This window comes from Arvicanthis niloticus, chromosome 18 (genome assembly GCF_011762505.2).
Source record: "Arvicanthis niloticus isolate mArvNil1 chromosome 18, mArvNil1.pat.X, whole genome shotgun sequence".
Lineage (NCBI taxonomy): Eukaryota > Metazoa > Chordata > Mammalia > Rodentia > Muridae > Arvicanthis > Arvicanthis niloticus.
The window spans coordinates 54,470,184-54,496,665 of NC_047675.1; the positions used below are offsets into that span (position 1 = coordinate 54,470,184).

The following is a 26,482-nucleotide window of genomic DNA, read 5'->3' on the forward strand; positions in this document are numbered from 1 at the left end:
TGAATTAGCAAAGACTCAACCCACAGACCACATGAAGCTCATGAAGAAGGAAGACCAAGAGGGGATGCCTCAGTTCTACTTAGAACGAGAAACAAAAATGCTCAAGGGAGCAAATAGGGAAACAAAACATGGAACAGAAACTGAAGGAGGGTACATCAGGAGACCATTCCACCTGGGTATTCACCCTATGTACAGCCACCGAATCTAAACACTGTTGTGGATGGCTGGAAGTGCATAATGTGAGGAACATGATATAGCTGTCTCCTTAGAGGTCAGCCAAAGACTAACACACTCAGAGGACAATGTTCACAATTAACCACTGATATGATCAGGGGTTTCCCAATGGAGAACTTAGTGAGAGGACTGAAGGAGCAGAAAGGGTTATTGACCCCAGGTGGAAAGCAACAATAAGAAACAACCAGAGCCCCCCAGGGTCTAAACCACCAGCCTGGAAACACATAGGGAGGGACCCAAGACTCCAGAGGTATATGTAGGGGAGGATGGCCTTGTCGGACATAGGTGGGAGAGGAGTTTCTTGGTCCCATAAAAAAATGAACACACAGTGTGTGGGGGGGAATGTGAGGGCAGGGAGGGGATAGTGAGGGGGGGTAGGTGCGGTCACTGCCTCATAGAAGCATGAGGAGGGGGATGGGATAGGAGGTTTCTGGGTGGTGGGAGGAAGTAGGCTAAGGGGATAAAATCTGAAACGTAAATACTACAACCAATTTTAACAAGCGAAAAAAAAAAGTCTTCAGAACCAACATCTTTAAAAAAAAAATGTCAGCCCCCCGGGGGTGGGAAATTTTTTTTTTCTTGATACTAAAACTTGTTCTGAGAATTGTATATTGCAGAATACACAGCCTTGGTGTATCTACTCATCAAGCATACTGAGCAGACCTGCCCAAACCTCTGATGTCCTAGAATTCCATCTGGATTCAGTGAAGACACAGCATCAGAGGCTTATCAACTTACTCTTCCCCCCACTCCTCTTCTAAAATCTCAACGCCCTTAATCAGCTTGAAGAAGTTAAAGAAGAGTCAGCGCCCCTATTCCCTGAGCTTGGGGACTAATGTGGTTAATAATGGTCTGTCTTTCTAGGGAAAAGTAGTGGTTTTGTTGGAACAGGGGGGATTAGCTAGGACTTATTGCATAGCCATAACCTATTGGTAGAAATCTGTATAATTATTATCAAGATGAAGTTATAATTTCTTAAATGGTACAAAATTTACTTTGATCTCAAATTTAAGGTTTTCATTGGTACAAGCCTCTTATTAATATAAAAATGAGATGAATATTGATACGCTCATGGGCATTGTGCCTGTATAACACATTTAGGAATACAAGGCTTAGACCCAGTCCTTCTTTAACTTTTTTAACTGATTTGGGACGGTTAACCTATGTGTTAAGGGACTATAGCAAATTCATGGTTTTGAGTTTATTGTTAGGGTGTTTTCCATATTTTATTTAGAAATAGCTGAGAGGAGTGAACAGACAACAGTCCAGGTTACCTTACATGGATAGTTGGTTTTCAAAACATCAGAAGTCCATAGAACTGATGCTACAAATATTTATATATTAATGTTCATTTTGATTAGAGACCTGTCTGCTCCTGACAGCTTCCTGTATTGAATTCTAAGAAGAAATTGAGCATCCTTGGAGTTATTCCAGTTGTGTGGTGACAGCCCCTAGGCAAGAATTGCCTCTCTCCATCTACAGACAAATTACTGTCCAGAAAAGGACACACATGCAGAATAGTCGACTGATTATATCTGCTTAGACAGAGTAATCAGGCCTTAATAATCCTGCATCACTAAGGTCTGTCAGATGATTCTGGGCCAGAAGGCTGAAGATTTGATGCTCCAACGTTCGGTAGTATAGGGGCTTTTCAGGTGTTCAGAGGTCTATAAATTGGCTAAGTTTTAGAAGCTATGCTTTGTGCTTCCCACAATTATAGTTAACTCAGTCATTCTGGATTTCTGACGGGGTTGAAAACTTATAGCTATTTACCTTAAGAGAAAAGATTTGAGTGGATGGTCGTCAGCTGACATTCATCCTAAAGCCAGGTTCAGAACTAAATGTTTTAGTTAGGATAGATGACAGAGGTGCTGGTTAGTCAACAAAAGGATGGATGGGGTATTAGGACTATCTTATACCTCACTGGTACAAATTGGCATAATTATCCTCTAATTGTATTTTGAGAGAAAAGTTTCATTTTAACAGGAAGGGTGATGTGTAGGAGGAGCTAAGGTAGGAGGAGTACTGAGAGGAAGAAAAGGAGTAAGAAGAGGAGAAGAAGAAGGAGAGGAGAAGCTAGGTGATGAAAGAGAGAAAGGGGGGAGACAGGGAGGCAGATATTCATGTATCTCCACCAGTCAAAGATAGTTGTTATATCTAGGTTGGTCAGTGGGTTACACCTCTGATTGAACAATTCCAAACTTATAAAGCTTATGATTAACATTATTTTAAAAAATGTATAAATGCAAAAAGGAAAAGGGGGCATGGGATAGGGGTTTTCTAAGGGGGAAAATGGGGAAAGGGGATGGCATCTGAAGTGTAAATAAAATATCTAATAAAAACAAAAACAAAAAACAAAAAAAAATATTCATTCCACTTCTTGATACTAAAAATTTGAGACATGCTATTGCCATGTTGCTCAGGCTGGCTGTGAATTTGTAAGCCTCAGATTCTGAAAGAGCTGTACCCACCAGCATGTGCTCTCTCTTTCTCTCTCTCTTCCTCTCTCTCTCTCTCTCTCTCTCTCTCTCTCTCTCTTTCTTTCTCTCTTTCTCTCTCTCTTCCTCTCTCTTTCCTTCCCTCATTTCCCCCTCTCTCCTGAAAATGGCAAAGTTTTCTTTCTTTTACTTATTCCTCCTTTTCTCCTTCCTTTCTGATATAGCCATATAATAGTTATGAGCTATTACACCTTCAATTTGTGGTTGATTTTCCTAATCATGGATGATATTTATTATATTGTGTATGTCAATTACTTGTAATATTTCCCCCAGAGAAATAGCTATTAGAATAGAGTAGAGTTTGCCTGGCTTTTACTTAAGTTTCTTGTTGAGTGTTATGATTAGTGTTAATTGTCCATTTGACAGAATCTTGTGTTGCCTAGGAGGTGGTTTTCTTTGTATGATTGTGGGGGAGTATCTTGATTACATAGTTAAGATGGGATAGTCACCCATTGTGGGTAGCACCATTACCTGTGTTGGTCTGTACTCACAGAGAAAGGAACTGAGCAAAATCATGTACTCATCACTTTTTGTGATTTTGAATGCATTGTCACAAACCACTGCCATCTTGATTTGCCCTTCATGATGGTCTGTATAGTTGAACTGTGAGCCAATATAAACAAATACACCCTTTCTACCTTAAGTTGCTCTTGTTGGGATATTTTATTACAGAAGTGGGAAAAGAAAGATGCAAATTTGAACCAGGACTTGTGTCATTGCTATAAAAGCCTGACCCTGCTTCTTCTAGAGGTGCTGCAGATGTGTCTGCTGTGTCATATGTGCCTTAGTAGGTGGTTTAAAGAAGAGATGATATGGCTACACTCAGTGTTCTGACTGTGAAAATTGAATTATCAGTAGCCTAAAGTGTCATGCAGGCCCCTGGACAGAGAGCTAGCCTGAGATGACCATCATTCTGGTGCTTCACAGGCCTGGGGGTGGGCAGGCCATGTCTGAGATGACCTTTGCCTGGAGGCATAATACACAGGTAGGGGAAAGCATTCCTGAGATCACTCCTAAGATGACCCTTGATACTCAGAGACCCTGGGCATCACTAAGAGAAGAGAATCAAGTAAGTGGTGGAAAAAAGAAAGAGAAAGAGAAACAGAAGGATGAGGGTACAATGAAGAAGAACTGGACACTTGAGGGTAGTGAGGAAGAGCCCAATGTGAGTATCTGGTGATGCCACCTGGAACTATAGCAGGATCCTAGCCTGTGTTGGCAGTGGTAGCCACATCTGGGTCCCTGCAGCAGCAGGGCTCTGTTAGCACCAAAGTCCAGGCAGCTGTTTCTAGTCTGGGCTTTGTTGATGGTTGGGAATATTTTGACGTCTGAAGGCTGTGCCCTATTTCTTGCCTGGATATCATGGGACAGCTGGCCCTGGGCTCATGAGAGCAGCAGGTCTGTTCCTGCCCCTCATGAGCTGCAGCATCTTGGTAGAGCAGGACTTGTATCTTGCCTGGCAGTACACTAGAGCTGACCCTAATGTGTTTGGGACTGATGATGTGACCATGAGAGAGCTGGCCCCACATGTGGGGAGTGTGGGCAAAGGAGAGATGCCCTTTCCCATCTTATCCATTACTACTTGTGGCAGGAAGGAAAGCTGGCTGTGTGGTTGCAAGGGTGAGAGAGTTGTATTTGCCTTTCAACATCTGCAGCGCCCAGGAGAGCATTCCCTGAAGATCACCTGGGAAGCACAGTAGGGCTGGCCGTGAATGTGGGGGTTGTGTGTGAGCTGGCCCTGAAGATGTGAGCAGGAGAGGATTTACCATGCCTGTTATCAGTTGTGAAGTGGAGTGGACAAGGGAGAGATGCCCTCCTCTCCTCCCTCATCCTTCACCACTATGGCATGCAGGAAGAGTTGACCCCGGGGTCCTGAGAGTAGAGGAACTTTCCCTGTCCCTGTCTTTCACTGTCTGGGACTCTTGAGAGAGTTGGCCCTGCACCTTGCCTGTGCAGAAAGGCAGAGTTAGCCCTGGTTGCAGGTATTGCTGGTATGCAGGCTCCTAGGGAATGAGAGCTGGAGAGCAATCTTACCCCCTTGCCATTGTGGAACTAGGGAGAACTGGCCCTGCACCCATTCTGGGCAGCACAGTAGAGCTGGCACTGATGGTGTGGTTTTGGATGAGCCAATCCCAAGGGCATGAAAGCTGGGTCTGCTCCTTGGTGACTGAGGCATTGGATGGGCCATGTAGATCAGGGCAGGAGAGGTCATCCTGGTGGTGTGGGTACAGGAGAGTTGGCGGTCTTGCTCAAAACCTCTTAGGCCCAGATCTAGGACTTTGAATTGCTCCACACCCAATATCTACCTATTGATGAAATACTGCTGTGTATTAAGTTGCCAATGCTATAGTTCAAAACTACAGGCTGTCCATGACATAGGGCAATAACAGGATATCAGAGATATAAGGGTCCTGTAGTGATAATGGATCAGAAACCAGAGGCCTCGTACAATTTCATCCAACATTTGCAAGCAAAGAAGTATGGACAAAGCGTATACTGTGGGATACACTGTGACACACTATAGTTTGAATGAGATTTTTTTTTTCATTGTTCTGGAGGGAGGTTTCAAGAGTGGAAGTTGGGTACGAGGGGAAGGGTAAAATGAGTGAAATTGGGGTGCATGATGTTAAAGTCAGACAGAACCAATTACAATTTTTTTTTAAAGAAAAAAAAGCCTGACTCTATGGTTTTACGACTTTTAAAGTGGTTTATAGAAAGAATGTGGAGGAATTTGGAACTTTGCTTTAGAAAAATCCCTTGAATGCTATAAACAGACCATAATGGAACTTTGTGGTGAGAGATTGGGAAGAAAAAAAAAAAACAATGCTAAGAGAATTGTGGGTAGTGGAAAACTTGCTCAAGAATTTTGAGAAGGGAGCAAACAGAATATCAGGAACATGGATAGGGGCTACATGTGTGATATTTTGGCCAAGAATCTATTTTAATTATTCTTGAGCCCTGAGAACTTGAGTAAAGTTGAATTTAGAAGCAATGAACTAATTTTTTTAGGCAAAGAAAATTTTCAGAAGTAGGACATTAAGGTGTGAGTCTAGACAGCAGCTGTGATTGATTGCTCAAGAGATAGATAAGCACTACTTAGGAAAACTTTCTGTGTTGAACAAGGATAATAGGGAAGGTGTCCTGACAGTAAAATCCACTGAAACCTCTACTCAGTGAAGAACTAAGTGTATATGAAAGAAAAAGTGTCTCAACAGAAGGGGTTCCTTTCTCGTTAAAGGCAAGTGCCTATGGCTGTTTTTCTCCAGGGTCAGCAGGCAGAGACTGATATAGCTGTGGTCCAAAAAAGTCAGACTGATTCTCAGTCTGGGGCTATAATTGGGAACACTATGGTTGTTGTTTGGCAGGCACCAACTTTGCAAAAGTATGGGGTCACAAACTCCTGGTCCACACTTTTAAAGAGCAGCTGTAGGCAGGCAACATATTGCAGTATCAGAATCCATGTAATGAGGTCCCAACAGGACATGTATGAAGCTATGGAGGTAGATCCCACATTGCAGTGAAGAATACAGGATACTAGAGATGCCAGGACTGTGGGCTGTCTCTTGAGGAAAGCTGCAGGCATGGAATGAAGCCAGCCTAATCAAGAGATAGTGTGCTGCAGACAGCAGGACTGGAGGAGTGGGGGGCGCTGAGGCCTTTGGAAGCTCAGATTATTTCATTATGAGTCCTCAATGCTGGACATAGAGCTGTAGATTTGGTGCTTTCCCTGCTGTATTTTGGTCAAGCTTTGCATGGCATACATATTTGGTGCTGTGATGAACATATGTTACCGAATATTTTTTACCCTAGGGAGCACATAGAAACTGTCTTGAGTCTCAGGTGACAATGTAGATTTTGGACCTCTAACCTACTCTACTTGCTAAAGATTATAGGACCTTTGGAACCTGAATTGTATTTCTGCTAGCAGAGGACCATGAGAATTTGCTGAGAAGAGGTAAAATGTTATGATTAAATTCACATGTTTGGGTGTCAGGTTGAGAAAAGGTGGTGCTGTGATTGTCAGTGCTAACTGAACATGATGGAAGATGGTTAACTAGACATGACTTGTTTATGCTTATTGGAGTAGTATAAGTTCTGGCCTGGGACCTTGGACTGTGTTAAGTGGAGAAAAGAAACTTAGGAGTGAGATGTATCCAGTACTATCTGCTTCTTGTCTTAGATACAATGGGAGCAGCTGCCTCAGGCTCCTTTTGCTTTGACTTTCTTAGTATACTGGATTCAACTGTGAGCCAAATGCAAACCTTTCTCCTTTAAGTTGCCTTTATTGTGGTATTTCATCAGAGCAATAGAAAAAGTGGTTAAATCAAGTTTTATAGTTCTATAAATATATTTTTAGATATTTAATCTTTAATCTGGCATAAAATTGGAAACATTTTTCTCATCCTGTAGGTTGCTTTTTATGGTTTGTCTTTTAATTTTTTTTATTATATATCACTTGAAAAATGCTCTGACACTTTGATGTAAATATTTTTAAAACTCCCATGAAGCCAGATTTACTTATATTTTTAAAAGATTTATTTAATTCATTTATATGAGTACACTGTAGCTGTCTTCACACAAACCAGAAGAGGGCATCAGACCTATTACAGATGGTTGTGAGCCACCACATGGTTGCTGGGAATTGAACTCAGGACCTTTGGAAGAGAGTTCCATGGTGTTAACCACTGAGCCACCTCACCAGCCCTATATTTTTATTTTTAAATTGTGTTATCTTTTAGGTCACCCCCAAAACACATCATCAATTCTAATCTCATGTGGGCTTTCTTCTACATCTTCTAGACGTTTTGTTGTTTGGCTCTTACAGGGTTGTATTCATTCTGAGTTCACTTTTGAAAATAGTTTATGCTAAACTGAGGAGCTTCATCACTCAGCTATGTAATATCTGGTTTTCCTTGCACCATATATGGTGGAATACCTAATCACACTGAATGGTCTCGGGGCCTTGGCAGCAGAGGTGTGAGTTTAATTCTGGTATCTTTTTGCTTTTTTGGTAGTCTACAGGTCATCTCTTTATATGCCAAAACCATAATATTTTTAATGTTGTAATATGTTATACTTTATGAAATGTATATTCTGTAATAATTTTAAAGTGGACTTTACTATTTCAGTAAATCTTTCAACATTTAATACAAATTCTTCTGAATCTTTTTTATCACTTTCAGTATTTTTAACATATATCAATACTTTAATGTCTGTCATATTTTCAGTCCTTAAAAAGTCTAGTTGTGGATATAATACTGGGTTTCTAATGCACACTGGCAGAACTGCTAACTATATTTTTTGGAAATTACTTTGTAATGCCTGTTAAAATTAAAAGATTATATATGCTGTTAATTTAACAATCCTTATTAAAAACTACTTCATAGAAATCTAAGTAGCTTCATAAAACTGCATGCAACAATATTTATAACTCCATTGTGTTTACAACAGAAATGTAAAGGTGATTATAAAAGGAATTATTGATGTGTGATATATCCACATTTGAGAACATCAGGCAAAATACTAAGAGACTGAGACAAGAATTCACCTGGGTTAGAGGTAAAGGGCATCTGTGTGCAGGATCCTATTAGTGTACAGAGACAAACATTCTTCCAACATTGTGTATTCCCAGGAAAAGCATGAGATGTGCACACATGGCTTGCAGTGCCAGCTGTATGTTGGAAGATCTGACAGGTTGTAGAGGCTTGTAAATAGAAATAGTTGGAATGGAACAGAGCTCTGTTTCACATATCTGTATAACAGGTATTTCTTTACCTTTTAGTATATGCTTCTTTATGGGAGATGTTGGAATTTTCAGACTGTATGAATCATCAAAAACTTTCTTGTCTACATTTTCAGGCTTGGGTTGCTCTGAAAAATAAGAACATTAGTGGATGATACTAGCAATAAAATAATTTCAATTTTTAATATTTTAAATAATTCTTAATCTTCTCCAAACCCTAGCTTCCTTTTAAGTGTTCAGTAACCCATATAAAGCAGTGTAACCAGCACAAAGAGATGCTGTCTGAGCTACCTTTGCTTGGTAATTGATGTGCTATAAAAGAATATTATGATGTTGGTTCAGCCTGGGGATCCCAGCAATTGGGAGACTGAGGCAGGGGAAAGGGTATCACCCTGACAGCCTTCCTACATATGGAGTGTGATGCCAGGCTTCCTAAACACAGAAATTCATCTCACAAACAGTAGAAATGCTACAGATAAAGGTCAGAGAAGTACCTCTAAAAATCAGTAGGAAAATAAATAAGACCAGAAGAAACTAAAATGTAAAATTTAAGTTTAGTTTAAGTCCCTAGTTTGTTCACAATTATTTTGTCTTTTCAACAGAAGGTTTCATGCCCATAATAGAGAATACAGTGCAAGAATGGAGGGAGAGGGCTAGGGTGTAGTTTAGTTGGTAGAGTAGTTGTGTAACATGTGTGAAGCCTTGATCCCATCCCAGAGAGAAAAGTCTTTGTTTTTATCCAAAAATACATTGGCAAATTAAGTATCATATAGGGAGGGCTTCCACTAAGTTTTACTTTAGTATTTTTGTAGTTTAGATCTTACCTATAGGTCTTTGATTCATGTTGAGTTGGGTGTTGAATATAATTTAAGGGCCTCCATTTCATGCATCTGCATAGAATATCTATCTTTTACCCTGCACAATGTGTGGCTGATTGTTCTCTCCTCACTCTGTGGTTGGCAAGAAATGGGTGAGTTTAGTTCTGAGATCTCTCTTCTGTTTCACTGGTGTGTGTGTGTCACCTGTCTGTATGCCAGAACCATAATGCTTTCATTTCTGTAGCATGGGAATAAGTTCTGGAATCATGAAGCAGAATTCTTCTTATGTGCTACTTTGACAAGATGATTAGGACCACAATAGTCTTCTGAGACTTTGTAAGAACTTGAAATTTGACTTTTATATTTTTGTAGAATCTCTTTGGAATTCTCCAAATTTGGAATGTCTTTTGGAATGAATTTGGAATGGGCACTTTCTAATCTCTTTAAATCATGTTCTGTGGTTTTGACATGTAAAATATCATTTTATGCTAGGCATGGTGACACAGGCCTCTAATCCTAGCCCTTGAGGTGCAAGAAGGTAGAACTCTGTGAGTTCAAGGCCAGTCTAGTCTATAATATAGTGAATTCTTGGCCTATCAATGGCTATGTAGTGAGACCCTTCTAAAAAATATTCCAAAAGAAATACATAATTTAATATTGTTAGTATTTTCAGTCCATCAAAAGACTAATGCTGCCTAATAAAATGGAGATTTTTTCTCTTTTTTTATGAACTTACTGGCAGAATTATTAACTTATCACTTACACACGCTAATCAATTAGGTCGTTAACTAATTGATATGTTGTGAATGTGGGTGTATTTATGCTGTGGGTCCACCTGCATAAGTGTTCTTGTATATTTTCCAGATTGCATGTGTGAGCATGTGTGGTGGTTAGGAGTGAAAATTGAGTTTCATTCCACCTGTGCTATTCACTTTGTTCGTTTTGAGACAGGATTTCTGTTTGACACAGAACTCACAGATTAGCTTGAACAGGCTGGTTAGTGGGCCTCAGGGATCCACTGTCTCTGCTGATCCAGTTTTAGGATTAGAAGGCATTTACAGAGCTATCTCCTCAATCATACTGCCCATTTTTCTTTCTTACTCTTTTCCTTTACTCCTGACACCACTTTGCACCCAGGTACTGGCCAAAGTTGGATGTCAGGTATTTTTCTCAATCAGTATTTATTTTAGTTTAAAAGTATTTATTCATTTGCAGTCTCTATCTTTCTCCCCATTCTCCCTCCCCCCCCCCCCCGTGTGTGTATGTGTCCATGTCTATGTATGCTACTTGTGTTTGGATCCCTCCTACCCTACCAAGCAAGAAGAGAGTTACAAGCAGTTGTGAGCTGCCTGTAATTAGTGCTGGGAATTAAATTTATAAGTGGAAGAATAGCAAATGCTCAAAATCAGTGATCCTTCTTTCCAACCCTCTGCCTCAGTTTTTCGGAAAGGCTCTGTTACTGAACCTGCCAACATCCCTGCGTGTAGGCACTGTGCATGCCTTTTTTTTGTGTAGTACTGGGCATCTGACCTCAGGTCCTAAGGCCTGGAGCACAAGCACTGTACTGACAGAGCTCTATGCGCAGCCCAGCCCCTCTGTGTTTTATGTAAATATAAACAACATAATAGAGATGTACAATGGTCTTATAGTTCCACTGATTTGGGTTGTAATAACAAAAATCAAAGGTTTCTCAATAAATGAGATACTCATAAACCATTATATCTTCTGTTTCAAATAATCTCAAAGAAAGTTAAACATATGAAAGATAAGGGAAATCTACCAAGTTGCTTTAGGTTAACTGTAAGGGGGTGGTGTCCACACACAGAATGCTTTACTGTGCAGAACCACAAAGCCCTGTGCACACTTATCTATTGACAGCAAAATCATGGAACACCTGCTGTTCTTACATTGTTTGTTTGTTGGAAGGGCCCACAGGTTAAGTACACTAGTAAATAGAAACAATGCACCTGACACACAGAGTTTTACTTCACAGGTCTCTATTACAGTGATGCTTTTACCTTCAACCTCTTGCTTGCTGGCGCTAGATGTTGAAAGAACCAGATCATCTGAAGGGTTATCACATTTCTTGTGTAATGTTTCTGGTTTAGACTTCCCTGGAAATACAAGAACAATGTCAATCAAGTCTACTAGAAACAAACTAACTTTAAATTTTAAAGCTTTAAAATCAATGTCAATCCCCTTCAAAAGTACATCTTCTTTATCATCCTTTTCAGTTTTTCAAAATAAATTAACTTATCCTGCAGAAATGGAGTCTCTGTATCATTTTTTCTGGGTAGTTGATGTGCTATGAGTATTTATATAAAATGTAAGACAGGATTCCTGAAGAAGACAGCTCAACGTGGTTGTGTTCAGCAGCATTTACAGGGAGGGCAGACTAGTAGGAGTCTGCCTGTCTGAAATGGAATTCTGATACCAACCTCATGGCACATTTCTGTCTCAAAGGAAGTACAGAAGTGGTAAATGCAAATGTCACAGGATTAAGTTTGAAAAAAAGCACAATGAACAAAATCATTTTTTAACTTTATGCAGGACTATCTACATCTAAAAGAAAAAAATATGGTGGTATTCTCATAATGTAAACTCTATTTGGGAAATGGTATGACATCTCAGCTTAAAAATGCATTTGCCACAAAAACCTGCTAATCTGAGTTACTTAGCCAGAATCCATGTAAATGTGAAAACCAACTCCACAGGGTTGTACTTTATTTTCATAGACACACCATGGCATGACTCCCTGCCACATTTATATATATATAAATGTGTGTGTGTGTATACATATATATGTATATATGTATACGTATATACACATATACATATATTCCCAAATAAAAACATAGAATATTTTTAAAAAGCAAGAAGAAATTATAGTGACTGAGTGTAGTCAGAGACTAACAAATATTAGTGTGAGCATATTTGAATGCTATTAAAAAGAAAGTATGATAATAAAAATAGATTTAATGTGTATTTGAATACAACTGCAAACATTATGGGCTAATTAGAAGATATTTTATAAAGGGTATCATAATTCCCAGTGGCTTCTGTGGAAAAGTGGGAATCATATTCGATTCCACATTAGGGCTGCTGGTGCTTACAACACCCCACATCTTCCAGAAGCTCCAGAGGGAACTAAGAAACCAGGTTAGGGGCCAGAATTGTTACACACCTATAGCTGTGTGAAGGGTTTCACAGATCATAGGGAAAGCTTAAGAACCAGGTAGGAGACTCTAGATGACACTGTACAAGACCTAACAATTAGAGGAAGATGCCAGATGAATAAGCCTCTGAATCTAAATACCATTTCCACAGAGGGAAAGGAAACTCCAACCCTTGTAGGACTTAGTCTTTTACTCAATATTGCAAATGCCATCACTGAAAGAAAAAATAACTAGAATTTTTAAACTAAAAATACAAAAGAAAAACTATAATGAACTAATTCTAAGTATGCAGATCCTAGTGCAAAAACAGAAACATGATAAACCAAGACAACATCTCTTCTTCACAAATCACTAATCCCATAATAATGGCATCTATAGAAATCACTTAAAAGAATTACAAAGAATGATTGTAAACATTTTCAAACAATTCAAGGAATATGTGAATATATGCCAAAACGACAAATGCAGAGATTTCCAATGAAATGAGGAGATCAATACATGGTATAGAACACAAATAAAATTGCTAAAGAAAACAAAAATGGCATTGGAAATAAACTGAATAAGCCAAGTAAAAACCACAGTGGAAAGCTTCACCCATTGAATGGCTCATTTAGAAGACAAAGTAGAGGAATAAAGAACTCCAGGAAACATTTCTCTTTAGTCAGATGGGGCTTACTGAGAATGTCAAGCCATCTGTAATGCAAATGGTAGGGGTGTAGAGAGGAGGCTGCTCAAGCTGGAAGTGAAGTGATACAATGCATCTCTGGTTGCAAATTGATGTCTTTGCCAATAATTTCTGATTTTTTTATTGGCTAAACTACTGAGACCTGCATCTATGCATTTTCTATGCAAGGTTAGTTCTCTACCCATGCACTACTTCCATTCCCACTGTCTTTTTCACTGAAAAAATTGAGTCCTGATCTCACTCAGCCATGTAGCCACCTAGTGCTTAAACTGCTGAGAGATCTACAACATATCTTTGAATTCTGGAGATGTCTTCTAGAATCTTAAGTTACTTTCTGTGCTTCTGGTAGCTGTCCAGTGTAATATATCTTCTTAATATTTTCAATTCATAAAAATACAGAGCCAAGAATCAGGAAACAGTTTTCTCAGGCAGCCACGGCTAAACTAACTACAATCATTCTAGAATGGTTATATAAATACTTTGTACAGTATATGTGGAATTAAAAGCATAAATGACCTGGATCCAACAATCTTGCTCACATCCTCTACTGTATAGACTTAAATAAGTATTATAAAAAACTGTTCAGTGATAGTTATTAGACTTTTGATTGTATTTGCAACAACAGATATATAGATGTGACATAAAAAGAAGCCACTGAGGTGATATGACATATTCGAATTTCAGCATATCATGCACAAAATTAAAGGTTTGAGATTTGAAAGAAATTGATCTATTTAACTGGGTTGGAGATAAGAAGGATCTATGCACAGCATTTGGTTACTTTAAGAGGGAAGGCAGGGTCATAGAACCTATAGATGAGAGCTCCATTGTTAGAAACATCATAAAATGAAAGAGTGCAAGCTTTCCGGTCCATGAAAACTCCAACACGAGTAGGAGGAACACACAGAGAGAGGGCCAAGACACTGGAATTGTGAGTGATAGAACACTCATCAAAGGCATTTTATACTGACCTTTTCTTCATCCTTATAACCCAGTAGCCTTATTTAGGTTGATACATTCCATTTTGTTTAAGTTTAGAATTGTGTTTTAATTTGAAGGCCATTTCACCCATTGAGTGACATTGAGGTTGAGCACACTTCCCATCATTTAATCCGAGAAGCCAGGCATCACTTTTAGACACGTCTACTTCCCAGTAATGCTTCCCTGAGGAAATAGCTGGATATCCCAGGACACCGAAATGGTAGGTCTCAGAAACTTGAAGATTCCTCCTATAGAAACTCAGATGTTGTATTTGTCCTTTTTCTTTGTTAATGGCAATGACTTCATGGTTCTTTGCATGTAGAGTCATATGGACCCAGTATCGCTGGACTGTATTCTTAGAGAAAGATATTTCTACACTTCCAAGCAGCTAACAATTACCAGTAGCTGCACCCCTTGGGTGGGATTGTGTGCTCAACTCTTCTTCATGTGGGATTTGGTATGACTGGAACTTGCACAGGTTTAGTATACACTGTCACTGTAGATTGAAAAATTATAAAGGCCATTTTATGAAATATGTGTAGATTTTTTGCCTTAGACCTGAGCAGGAAAAGTGCAGATTCCAGAATGCGGAACTGAAAATAAGATTTCAGGCCTTCACATTCCGGTAAAGGACATTGCCCCTGAATCAGAGGACACTTGCTGGATTACATTCCTCAAGCCTCAGGCAACAGGCCCACCTATGGGTGTGGGGGTCCCCGAAGCAGGAAGACACATTCCTGACCATAAAAAAATACAAGCCATCTAGGTGGGGCTGTGACTGGAGGAAGCAAGAAATATTTTGTAATGACAGTATAGGGGACAGTGACTTGGTAAGACTACATTTTTGAGAAAAATGATTATACTGAGTAATTTCCATGGCTGTTAACCTTTCAGGGTGGGTTTCTCTGAAATGTACCACTATTTTTATGTTTTGTATCCTTGACAACCCCTCACTACCCTGGTTTGTGGTTTTTCCCTTTAAAACCCTCCTCGGACTGGCTGTGGTCGTCGAACTCTACTCCTGCGTGAGTGGTAGTGAGACCGCTGGCTGCCAGGTTACTTCCCTAATAAAGCCTCTGCTGATTGCATCCAGGTATGGTTTCTTGTGATCTTTGGGTGGTCGTGATTTTCTGAGACTTGAGGAAGGGTCTCTCAAGTTTGGGGCTCTTCATCACAATGGCTGTGAGTTCATCTGTAGCTGTCCTGCTGTGTCCATAAGTAAATGTTGCTTTGCACTCATCCACTGCCTTTAAGTCTTACACTCTTTCGAGCCTCTTTATAGCAATGATCTTGAGGGTTGCATTGATTTATGGGTATAACAACATTGTACTCTTAAATGGACATATTATTAAACTGATTCCTAATGACATATTGTTTTTATTACTCAGGGCACTCTAAAGAAATAGAACTGGTAAAATGAATATATATTTATTGAAGGAGGATTTGTTAGAGTAGCTTACATTCTGTGGTCTGGCTAGTCTAACAATAACTGTCTCCTGATAGAAATGCTGATAATCTGGAAGTTGTTTAGTCCTCGAAGCTAGATGTTTCAGAAATCCCATCTGGTGCTGGAATTTTGGAGTATTTCTAGAGGACAAAGGAATACCTCAGTAGCAGGACAGATGACCTTACCAGTGAGAATGAATACAAGCAGGCAAAAAGCAAAAGTTTTCTTCTACCATGCCTTTTTATACTGGCTACCACATGAGGGTATGGGCCAGATTTAGGGTAAGCCTTCTCACTTCAAATGATCCAAGAAAGAAAGAAAGAAAGGAAGGAAGAAAGGAAGAAAGGAAGGAAGGAAGGAAGAAAGGAAGGAAGGAAGGAAGGAAGGAAGGAAAGAAGAAAGGAATGAAGGAATGAAGGAATGAAGGAAGGAAGGAAGGAAGGGAGGAAGGGAGGGAGGGAGGGAGGAAGGGAGGAAGGAAGGAAGGAAGGAAGAAGCAAGTTTTACAGATATTAGACATTCCAGCTGCTTGGGTTGATTCCAGATGTAGTCAAGTTGACAACCAAGATTAGCCATTACATTACTGTTCCTCTGGCATTACTCTTCTATTTCATTGGTCTCAGTAATCTGCCATTTGTGAGAACCACAAAGCTTTCATCACGGTAGCTCTGTAGTAAGCTCTGCAATTATGAAATGGTATTTTTTCCAGGTTTTTCACAATTAATTTAACTGCAACATTGTGTCACGATTTCATATGAATTAAAAATGGATTTTCCCTTGTTCTCTTTTAACATATAAACATGGGGGTGCTGTTATTTGCATATGCATGCTTGCTTTGCATATATTTTGTTTGGGTATTTGTGCACATATACCCTGTTCTTTTTGTGGTCTGCGGTGTTTGCAAAGAATCATTTTTCTTCACTCCTTCCTCCTATTTACTGAGACAGTGTCTATTGATCAAACTCAGAGCCAGACTATGTGCCTTATCTTGATAGGCAGCTTGTTTTGAGGATCTTCTATGCCTTGCAATATAGGATTACAGATGGGTTGTTGCCTGCACGCTGCATTATACATGGGTTTCAGGGATCTGAATTGTGGTGCTCTTTATTGAATTGCAAACCCTTTAAACACTGAGCCATCTTTGCAACTCCCCAAATGGAATTCTCTAGTTCTACAACTTATCTCCAAGGCCCTAGGAAATTTACCATAGTCTTTCAGTAATTTTTCTGCTATTGTCAACTGACTAATATAATTTAATCTTTTTAACATTTTCAATTCCTAAAGTGTCTAGTGCTAAGAACCAGGGAAAAGTTTTCTCATGTGGTTACTGTCATAACTAAAATTACATTCATCCTAATATATATATGTACTCATACATATATGTATATATATATTAGTATATATATGTATATAGTATTCATATATATTCATATATATATTAGTACTGTCATAACTAAAATTACATTCATCCTAATATATATGATATATATATACATACACACACACACACACACACACACACACACACACACACACATATATATATATATATATATATATATATATATATATATATATATATATATATATGTTAAAGGTAGGCATGTCCTGAATCCAACCACTGCACGCACACATTCTTTACTGTATAAGTGGCAGAAGAAAAATGTATCGTGTTGATGACTGCACCATTGACTGTAGTCATGATCACAAAAATGTAATGGTGACTTAAAAAGGAACTAGTGTAGAAGCCTCAAGCAGTCTCACAACAGAAATAGTGCAGAATATTAAAGGTATGAGAGACAAATTTACCTGGGTTAGAATCAAGAAGGAATCTATGCACAGAATCACATTACTGTGCAGAACAACAAAGTCCCCCACACAGGTGTCTATTTACATGAAAAATACTGGAACAGACTCTGTTTTCTGTATGTTGGAATGGCCCAGAGGTTGAGGATACTGGAAAATAGAAGTGGTGATCAAAGGACAGAGTTCTGTTTTACACATTAGGATGCCATAGACTTCCTTACCTTTGAGCACACGTTTCTTAGCAGATTTTTTCAAAATACTTGTTCCTCTAACAATTGGCTTTTCTAAGTTATTCATTGCAGATTGATCTGAAAAGTGAGAACAAAGTGATTCATTGTACTGCAAATAGGCATTCTCAGGTATTTAGGTACAAACTTAACAGTCTGGAATAGATTCTGTCTAACCTTATGTTCTAGTTTGCTTTCAATTACTGTGATAAAGACCACAATTAAAAGAAGAAAGGGATTATTTGATTTGCAGACTTTGATCATTCTCTCATAGGGTGAAGCCAAGGCAGAAACTCAAAGCAGAGGCTGAGGAACTCTGGTACTGGCCTGTTTTCCATGGCTCACTCAGTTTGCTTTTCTTATGCAACTAAGGACCACCAGCCTGGGGTGGTACCACTTATGGTGAGTAGGCCATTTCCACATCAATCATCAATTAAGAAAATGCCACCTGTGTGCAAGTTAGAATCATGATATCTTCATTGCTGTCTTGTTAGTGAGTTTTAAAGTTATAAAGTCTTTATTTTGTTCTTTTTTATTATTTAGACTATTAAGATTTCTAAGATTCATGTTAATTTTCAAATGGACTACTTCATATTTCTGCAAAATATTGTTGAGATTCTAAGCATCTTCCTAGAATAATTTATTCCTTAATGCAGTATTGACTATTAACAATGTAAGTCAACATTCACATTTCAAATTTATAAAGTCTATTTTTGGAGAAGATACTTAGAAATAGGTCTTTATTTACTGACAGAATTATTAACTGTAATTTTTCAAATAAACTGCCAAAATCTTAAAATTAAAAGCATCTATATCCATTATCCAGCAACTACACACTTGAATATTTTATACAAACATAAGCAAATAAGACAATTAAGAACAATGATACCACAGCTCTGATGGCCAACTCCTAACACTAAAGATTATGCCACCATGGAATGTATGCTACGTCCACAATATTAGCCGTTTAGTTAAGGTTAGCAGATGGGTAGAAACAGTGGGACTGGCACAGAGCCCACACTGCTCACTTCTGTGCTGCTGACACTCCATTACCTTTGAGCATGAGCTTTTGTGTAGTAGTGATGGGCAGAGTGTATGGATTTTTAACAATGATCTTTCTTTTCTTCCTTTTCTTTTTAGTCTTAGATGGCTCTGAAAGATGAGAACAAGGTCTTTCAATAACATTTTCTGAAGACAGTGTCTCTTTCAACTCTGTTATTATTAGGCAGTATCTAATCAGCTATGATACTTAAGTACCATGAATAGATTCTGTGTGAATCATCCTTGGCTGATATTTAATATCCTATAAAAGCTCATTTTAATACAATAAGCCAAGTAAAGAAAGAATAAAGAAGATAAGAATAAGATAATAGTAAGAATACGATTAGAATAAGAAGAGGGTGTACTTGTTGAAGATACTGGAAAATAGAAACAGTGAGAAAAGAACAGAGTTCTGTATGTCAGGGACTCTTTACCTTCAAACATAAACTTCTTCAGAGAAGAGGATGATTTATGCAGAATTTTTGATCCTTTAAATAATTTCTTCTCTAAGCGCCTAATTTTAGCTTCCTCTGAAAAGTGAGAACAATGCTATTCAATAGTACTGCAAATAAACCACTTCTGAAGCACATTCATCTCTCAGCAATCCATGTTGACAGGTAACAAGCACAAATAGACTTTCTTCTAATAAGCCCTGAATCATGATATTTTATACCCTTTAGGGTACTATCAGAGTATAAGTCAGGTAACAAAGAATAGTGATGAGAGACTTGTCACATCCCTTTATTTCATTTCCAACATTAGGGAGGCTGAGACAGGAAGATGGTCATCTTCTTGCCAACCTGAATGTGACTCTTGTCTTGCTATATTCTGTGCCTTTGTCTCAAATAACACATAGAAATGTCATATATACATGTATGAGAAATAAAAGATACCAGTATGGCAACACACACATCCACAAGTGACTAAAATACCAGTTTTCAGCTATACTTCAACCTTTCCTGCTTTTAAATAGAAGCTGACATTTCCACAGTGAAAAAGTGCAAAAAGGAGTGGAGAGAATAGATAATAAGAAATGATATAGTGTATGCATTTAGAAATGTGTTTTTAAAAAGTAAAATAAAATAAAGATTCGGTATCTCTTTACTTGGGAATGAGTTTTAAAATAAAACATAGAATGTGGGACTGTTAATCATTTTTCAAAGTCAGCTGACCAAATTTACATGTAAATGTTTCTACAATGTATTTATTGCACAAGTATAAAATGTTCACACTTCCATTCACTAAAGCAGGTGCCTGTTTGAGCAATGTGCATCTATTCTCCCTCAGATCCAAAGTTGGATGTTCTGGTAGTCAACCATTTATCCTTTTTCATTTCCATTCAGCACACAAAAGGAATCCATTATATTTTCTCTATAATTAGAGACTTAAAATGTAGATGATGGTTACTGAGACTGAGGCTAACTGCTGAAGATGGCAGGGCTGACATGGCAGAAGCTGCTAAATACCACTAGAACTCAGTTGACACCTTACACAAGTTGTCTTAGCTAGAGGAAAGCTGGCACAATCCAGTTCTGTTTTCTACCATATGGGTCTGAAGGACTAACTCTTGTCAGGCTTGGCAACAAGTGGCTTTACCCACTTGTCATATAAACTCTTGCTCACCCCAGATACCCTGTTATAATTCTTGGCCACTTTGCCTATATTTGGTCTACCTTTTTATTTGTTTCAAGTACTGAGGACTGAACCTGAACATTCTGTATGCAAGGTAAGAACTCCACTACTAAGCTATACCATCTTACCATCTTGTTTCTGGGAACTTTTAGTCATGGTCTTACCATGCCTTGTAGGCTGAATGTGTTTATCACCTATCACACATAAATTTCTCCAGGAACTGGGATTATAGGCTCTGTTAGCATTCTCTCTAAGCTCCTGCTCCATAGTTTCCTGGCAATAGTCACATACACTCTGCCCCACAGTTACCTGGCTTTACCCCTCCACTGTTACTATTGGGCATACATGTATACATATATACATGTATATTTCTAAATATAACCTGTTCAGTCTGATAATGCTACCTGTTGTATGTTTTCAGGGTTGACTATCTCTCTAGATTCAAAATGTTTTTGAAATAGACTTTGTCTTTGTTATCTTTTGATATGTGTACATGTATGTAGTATGACTGCATATACGTATGAGTTTTTGTGTAGGTGTTTGTGGAGGATCATCTTTCTTTACTCCTTCATATTATTTGTTGAAGTGGAGTCTATTTTATCAAACTTGGAACCATAACCATTTCTGAAGCCCTTAAAATAGATTTCTTTAGCTCTGTACCATAGTTTTGGGACCCAAGGGAGCCTCTCAGACTCCATAGCTCACTTTCTATCTTACTGACAACTAATCAATGTAATTTTATCTTGCTGATATTTTTGAATTCCTAAAATGTCTAGTGCTAATAATCAGGAAACTTCCATAATTATTAACTACAGTTATCTAGCATTGACATGTATATATTCCATGCAGTATCTATTGAATTAAAAACATACAGGTCCTGAATCCAAGCACTCCACTCACAAACTCTACTGCATAAGTACAAAATAGCAGAAAAATGATTTATAATGATGTTGATTGCACACTTGATTGTACAAATGTAAAGGTTATTTTTAAAAGAATTATTGAAGAACTGTCAAATATTCACACTTCATAATGTCACGATGAATATTAAGGATGTAAGAGGTGAAGGAAACACATCAATTTACATGGGTTAGAAATAAGGGAGAATCTATACATAATATTCTGCTACTATGCAGAAAAACAAAGCCCCCCCCCCCCCAGTTGTCTATTTACAGGAAAAAAAAAAAAAACTGGAACACATTCTGTGCCTGTATTATTCTTTGTATGCTGGGATGCCCAGAAGTTGAAAGTATTGGTACATTGAAACAGTGAGAAAATAACAGTGTTCTGTTTTCCACATCTGAATGACAATGGCTTCTTTACCTTTAAGCAAAAGTTTCATTATAGCAGAGGTTGACAGGTGCAAAATATGTGTAGCTTGAGAATCTTCCTTGTCTAAGTTACTGGTTTTAGATAGGCCTGAAAAGCAAAACCAAAATCATTCAGTGGTACTAGAAATATATCAACTACTGAAACACAGCTTCCTTTCAGCTTTCAGGCATTCGATAAACAAACAGAAAAAACTTTTTACAGCCTTGCCTCTTACCTAATATTTTGCTGAAGTTAATGTAAGTAATTGTCAATGACAAGAGAGCAGAGCTGGGAGAGGTGTATTGCAGGATAAGGGAGGCTGAGGCATAGAGATGGTTATCTGCTTGCCAGTCTGCAACCATACTGAGTGTGACTTCAGTCCTGCTACATGCAGCACCTTTCTCAGATAATACATGGGAATGCTATTTACAAAGAGAAAGAACTTTAAAAGATACCAGTATGGGTCTGAGCCTGGGCACAGAGCAGATCCCAGGAAGCAGCTCTGCAAGCAATCTCACAAAACCCAGAGGAAGCAGGCCTCCTAGGAGCTCTAACCCAGGCAGTATCTTAGGTAAGGAGACAGTAACACCCGCCCCAAACAGGGAGTTACTGGGACCCAGTAGGACCCAGGAATTCACTCCTAGCATGGAGGACTGGTTCTTACTGTCTGCACCTGAGCACTGAGCAGATAGATCTTGGGCCCCAGCTCTAACCCCAGTAGTAACACCCACTCCACACAGTTCTGATATAACCAAGATAATAGGAAAGACATGCTCCAGTCAGAGACAGGGCAGGTAGTTCTAAGGAGATCCAGCTGGTGAAAGGCAAGCACAAAAACATAAACATCAGTAACCCAGGGTACTTGGCATCATTAGAACCTAGTTCTCCCACACTAGAAAGTCCTGAATTCTCCATATCACCAGGAAAGCAAGATTCAGATTTAAAATCACTTCTAATAATGATGATAGAGGACTTTAAGAAGGACATAAATAACACTCTCAAAGAATTTGAGGAGAACACAGGTAAACAGGTAGAAGCCCTTAAAGAGGAAACACAAAAATCCCTTAAAGAATTACAAGAGAACACAACCAAACAGGTGAAGGAATTGAACAAAACCATCCAGAACATAAAAATGGAAGTATAAACAATAAAGAAATCACAAAGAGAGACTACCCTGAAGACAGAAAACCTAGGAAAGAAATCAGGAGTCATTGATGCAAGCATCACCAACAGATACAAGAGATAGAAGAAAGAATTTCAGGTGCAGAAGATACCATAGAAAATATTGACACAACTGTCAAAGAAAACACAAAATGCAAAATGCAAAAAGTTCTTAACACAAAACATCCAGGAAATCCAGGACACAATGAGGAGACCAAACCTAAGGATAATAGGTATAGATGAGAGTGAAGGTTCCCAACTTAAAGGACCAATAAATATCTTCAACAAAATTATAGAAGAAAACTTCTCTAACCTAAAGAACGTGATGCCCATAAACATACAAGAAGCCTATAGAACGCCAAATAGACTAGACCAGAAAAGAAATATCTCCCTTCACATAATAATCAAAACACCAAATGCGCAAAAAAAAAAAAAAAAAAAAAAAGAAAGAAAGAATATTAAATGCAGTAAGGGAGAAAGGCCAAGTAACATATAAAGGCAGACCTATCAGAATTACACCAGACTTCTCACCAGATACTATAAAAGCTAGAAGATGCTGGACAGATGTCATACAGACCCTAAGAGAACACAAATGCCAGCCCAGGCTACTATACCCAGCAAAACTCTCAATTACCATAAATGGAGAAATCAAGATATTCCACAACAAAACCAAATTTACACAATATCTTTCCACAAACCCAGCACTACATAGGATAATAGCAGGAAAGCTCCAATACAAGGAGGGAAATTATACCCTAGAAAGAACAAGAAAGTAACCCTCTTCTAACAAATCCAAAAGAAGATAGCCACACAAAGATAACTTCACCTCTAATAACAAAAATAAAGGAGACAACAATCACTGTTCCTTAATATCTCTTAACATCAATGGACTCAATTCCCCTGTTAAAAGGCATAGGCTAACAGACTGGATTCGTAGACAGGACCTAGCATTTTGCTGAATACAGGAATCCCACTTTAGTGACAAAGACAGACTCTACCTTAGAGTAAAAGGCTGGAAAACAATTTTTCAAGCAAATGGTCCTAAGAAACAAACTGGAGCAGCCATTCTAAAATCTCCATCCTGATAAGACAAAGGGAGTGACTTATGGCTCCACCTGTATAGATAGTTGAGCGTGGCCTTGCCTGGCATCAGTGGAAGTGGAGGGCCTTGGTGCCTGAAAGTTTGGATTTCCTAGTGTTGGGGAATTCGAGAGCAGATAGGCTGGAATGGGAGGATGGTGGGAACACACCCTCAGAGTAATAGGAGGAGGGGGTATAGGGTAAGGGGTTTGGGGGGAGGGGAGGGGAGGGGAGGGGAGGGGAGGGGAGGGGAGGGGAGGGGAGGGGAGGAGAGGAGAGGAGAGGAGAGGAGAGGAGAGGAGAGGAGAGGAGAGGAGAGGACATTGAAAGGTAAATAAATAAAATATCCAATCTTTAAAAAAAAGCCAGATAATTGGTCTGGGAATTGTAATTGAGCAGTCGAGACTTTTTGTCAACAAGTTATTACGAAGATTTCATATAATACTCAAGGATAAGACATTGTGGAAGAGGCCCATGGAACTTTAAAAAGATTGGTGAGACATACTGTTGCTGAGACAAAGAATGATGCCGACCTGTGAGCTTGCTGAGTGCCCCGACAAAGGTGACTGGGGAGCTGTATTTGACATATGTTCCTGACCCACCTTTGCTTGACTATAATCCAGATGAGACAAGCTGCCTTGCCTCAAGTTTTTAGACCATGTGGGATAGAGAATTGAAAAGAGAAACTATGTCTCTTGTATTCTTCTTAAAGGTACCCAGCTATTAGGACTCAATCATGTACTGGTCTAGAAATTAATCCAATATGGGAAATAACAGTCTACTTTTGGAAGACTGGATCTGGACTTTGTCAGGAACATATTTGGAAGCTAGCTGTAGCTCGCTATGATGTTAGGATAGCAAGAGATAATTTTTGGGACAGGATCTGGATTTTAAACAAGGGTTAGTGCATGTTTTAAGGCTCTTTTAATTGTCAAGCTAAAATTGTTTTTTGTCTCTTCTACAGCATTTATTGGAAATTGCATTGACTCTATAATTTCCAATTATGTTAGTGTGCTGAAACCTGGCATGTCTGTTACGGGGGTCTATCAAACAGCTTTTGTCCCACTGCCCTGAGTGTTAAAAAACCTTGATTTTCTGAAAAAAAAAAAGCTTGAAAGTGCTGGAAGAAGTGAATTAGGCTTTAAGCCAAAGCAACAAAGTAGCAGGCTTGATTATTGCTGGTATAACAGATTTAATTCCATTAATTGCTAGCACCACTGCTTCTACAATAGCATTGACATAAGGAGTTAAGACAACTATTTTTGTATATATTTTTGTAACTATTTTAACCACCTAGGAAAAAATGTTACTAATGTATTGAGTATACAAAAGGATTTATATAGGTATCTGGAACAATGAATGATGCTCTATAACCCATTCAAATTATCTGAAGGAGGTTCAGGGTTCAAGAGTTAGGAGCCATCTCAAGTGTCATGACAAATATTATTGGAGTAGTGTTACTTTTGAAATTCACAATGATTGTCATTATAATTAGAAAAAAGTTTAAAGACAGCTGTAGGATATTTGGCATAATCCTAACACCTCTCTGGGTATGTTAACTTTGCATAATGAGATTATGAATGTAAAGAATGCTGCTCTGTTAACCTTTTGATGCTGCAGATAATCCCAATAAAATTATCCATGGCCTGAGCTCAATATTTCCATTTTGGACAAACCTCAGGAATGGCATATATAGCTTGATCAGGCTAGCCCTTCTTGTCCTGGGGATACTTTTATTTCTGCCCATCATGTTAAAGCTTATGTTTAACAACAGCAACATGTTGGCAGCCAAAGTACATGGCTTAAACCTGAAAATGGACCCCCAGACAAAGTTATTAAATTAACAGGCTGGCAAGCCAAGGATGGGTAAGATTCTGCACAGAGCCTTACCAACCTAAGACAGAAGTGCATTGCATTTGATAATGCATATTCCATGATGAGTAAGGAAGACATTCTTGTCAGAATGACCTAAGACAGGCTCAGTCTTGTTAATGAAATAAAAAAGGGGGAGAGGTGGAGAGCCTTTGGGGCTGCTTGGCAAGAAGCTGACAAGGGCCAAGGACAGGAAAGAGGCTGGCTGCTTGACAGGAATATGACATTGGCTAAGGAAAAGGAAGTAGGCTTCAAGCAGGAATCTGACATTAGACTAGAACAAAGAAGTAATTTCAGGTAGGTGTCTAAATCGTAGGCTACAACAAAGAAGTAATCTCAGGCAGGAATCTAAATACTAGGCTAGAACAAAGAAGTAATTTCAGACAAGATTCTAAATTTTAGACTAGAACAAGGAAGTAGGCTTCAGACATGAAAATGACCTTGGGCTAGGACAGGGAAGTAGGCTCAGATACTTTGGTCATCCTGATAAGCCTTTAGAAACAGTGATTATGGTAGTGTTCACATAACTGGGCTTAATGCCTTGCTTTTTCTTTGACTATTTGTGTTTATTGTATTGCTTGTTCCTTGACTATTTGCATCTACTGTATTGCTAGACCCTCAACCTAGAACTGACATTATTACATGCATGTAATCAAAATGGCATAAAAGCATAAAGGAAAAGGGGGTATAGGATAGGGGGTTCTAGGGAGGTGAAATGGGGAAAGGGGATAACATCTGTACTGTAAATAAATAAAATATCCAATAAAAAA

General features: G+C 38.6%; 1 protein-coding gene, 1 non-coding gene and 1 pseudogene across 3 annotated transcripts in view; 1 reads left to right on the forward strand and 2 right to left on the reverse strand.

Moving 5' to 3' along the window:
• Positions 1–26,482, reverse strand: part of Ccdc7 (coiled-coil domain containing 7) — a 297,148-nt gene that overhangs the window by 33,530 nt on the left and 237,136 nt on the right. For both annotated transcript variants that reach the window (XM_076916072.1, XM_076916071.1), the window contains exons 46-51: positions 21,612–21,707; positions 19,091–19,186; positions 18,669–18,767; positions 17,610–17,696; positions 11,312–11,407; positions 8,508–8,603 (exon numbers count right to left, since the gene is read on the reverse strand). In XM_076916072.1, coding sequence (XP_076772187.1) covers positions 8,508–8,603; positions 11,312–11,407; positions 17,610–17,696; positions 18,669–18,767; positions 19,091–19,186; positions 21,612–21,707 — 570 coding nt within the window. The remainder of the gene's footprint in view (positions 1–8,507; positions 8,604–11,311; positions 11,408–17,609; positions 17,697–18,668; positions 18,768–19,090; positions 19,187–21,611; positions 21,708–26,482) is intronic.
• On the forward strand, positions 3,470–3,598 carry LOC117723584 (small nucleolar RNA SNORA17). Its single transcript, XR_004608688.1, has one exon. It is a non-coding gene; the product is annotated as a small nucleolar RNA SNORA17 (small nucleolar RNA).
• On the reverse strand, positions 13,915–17,284 carry LOC143435040 (tripartite motif-containing protein 30A pseudogene; annotated as a pseudogene).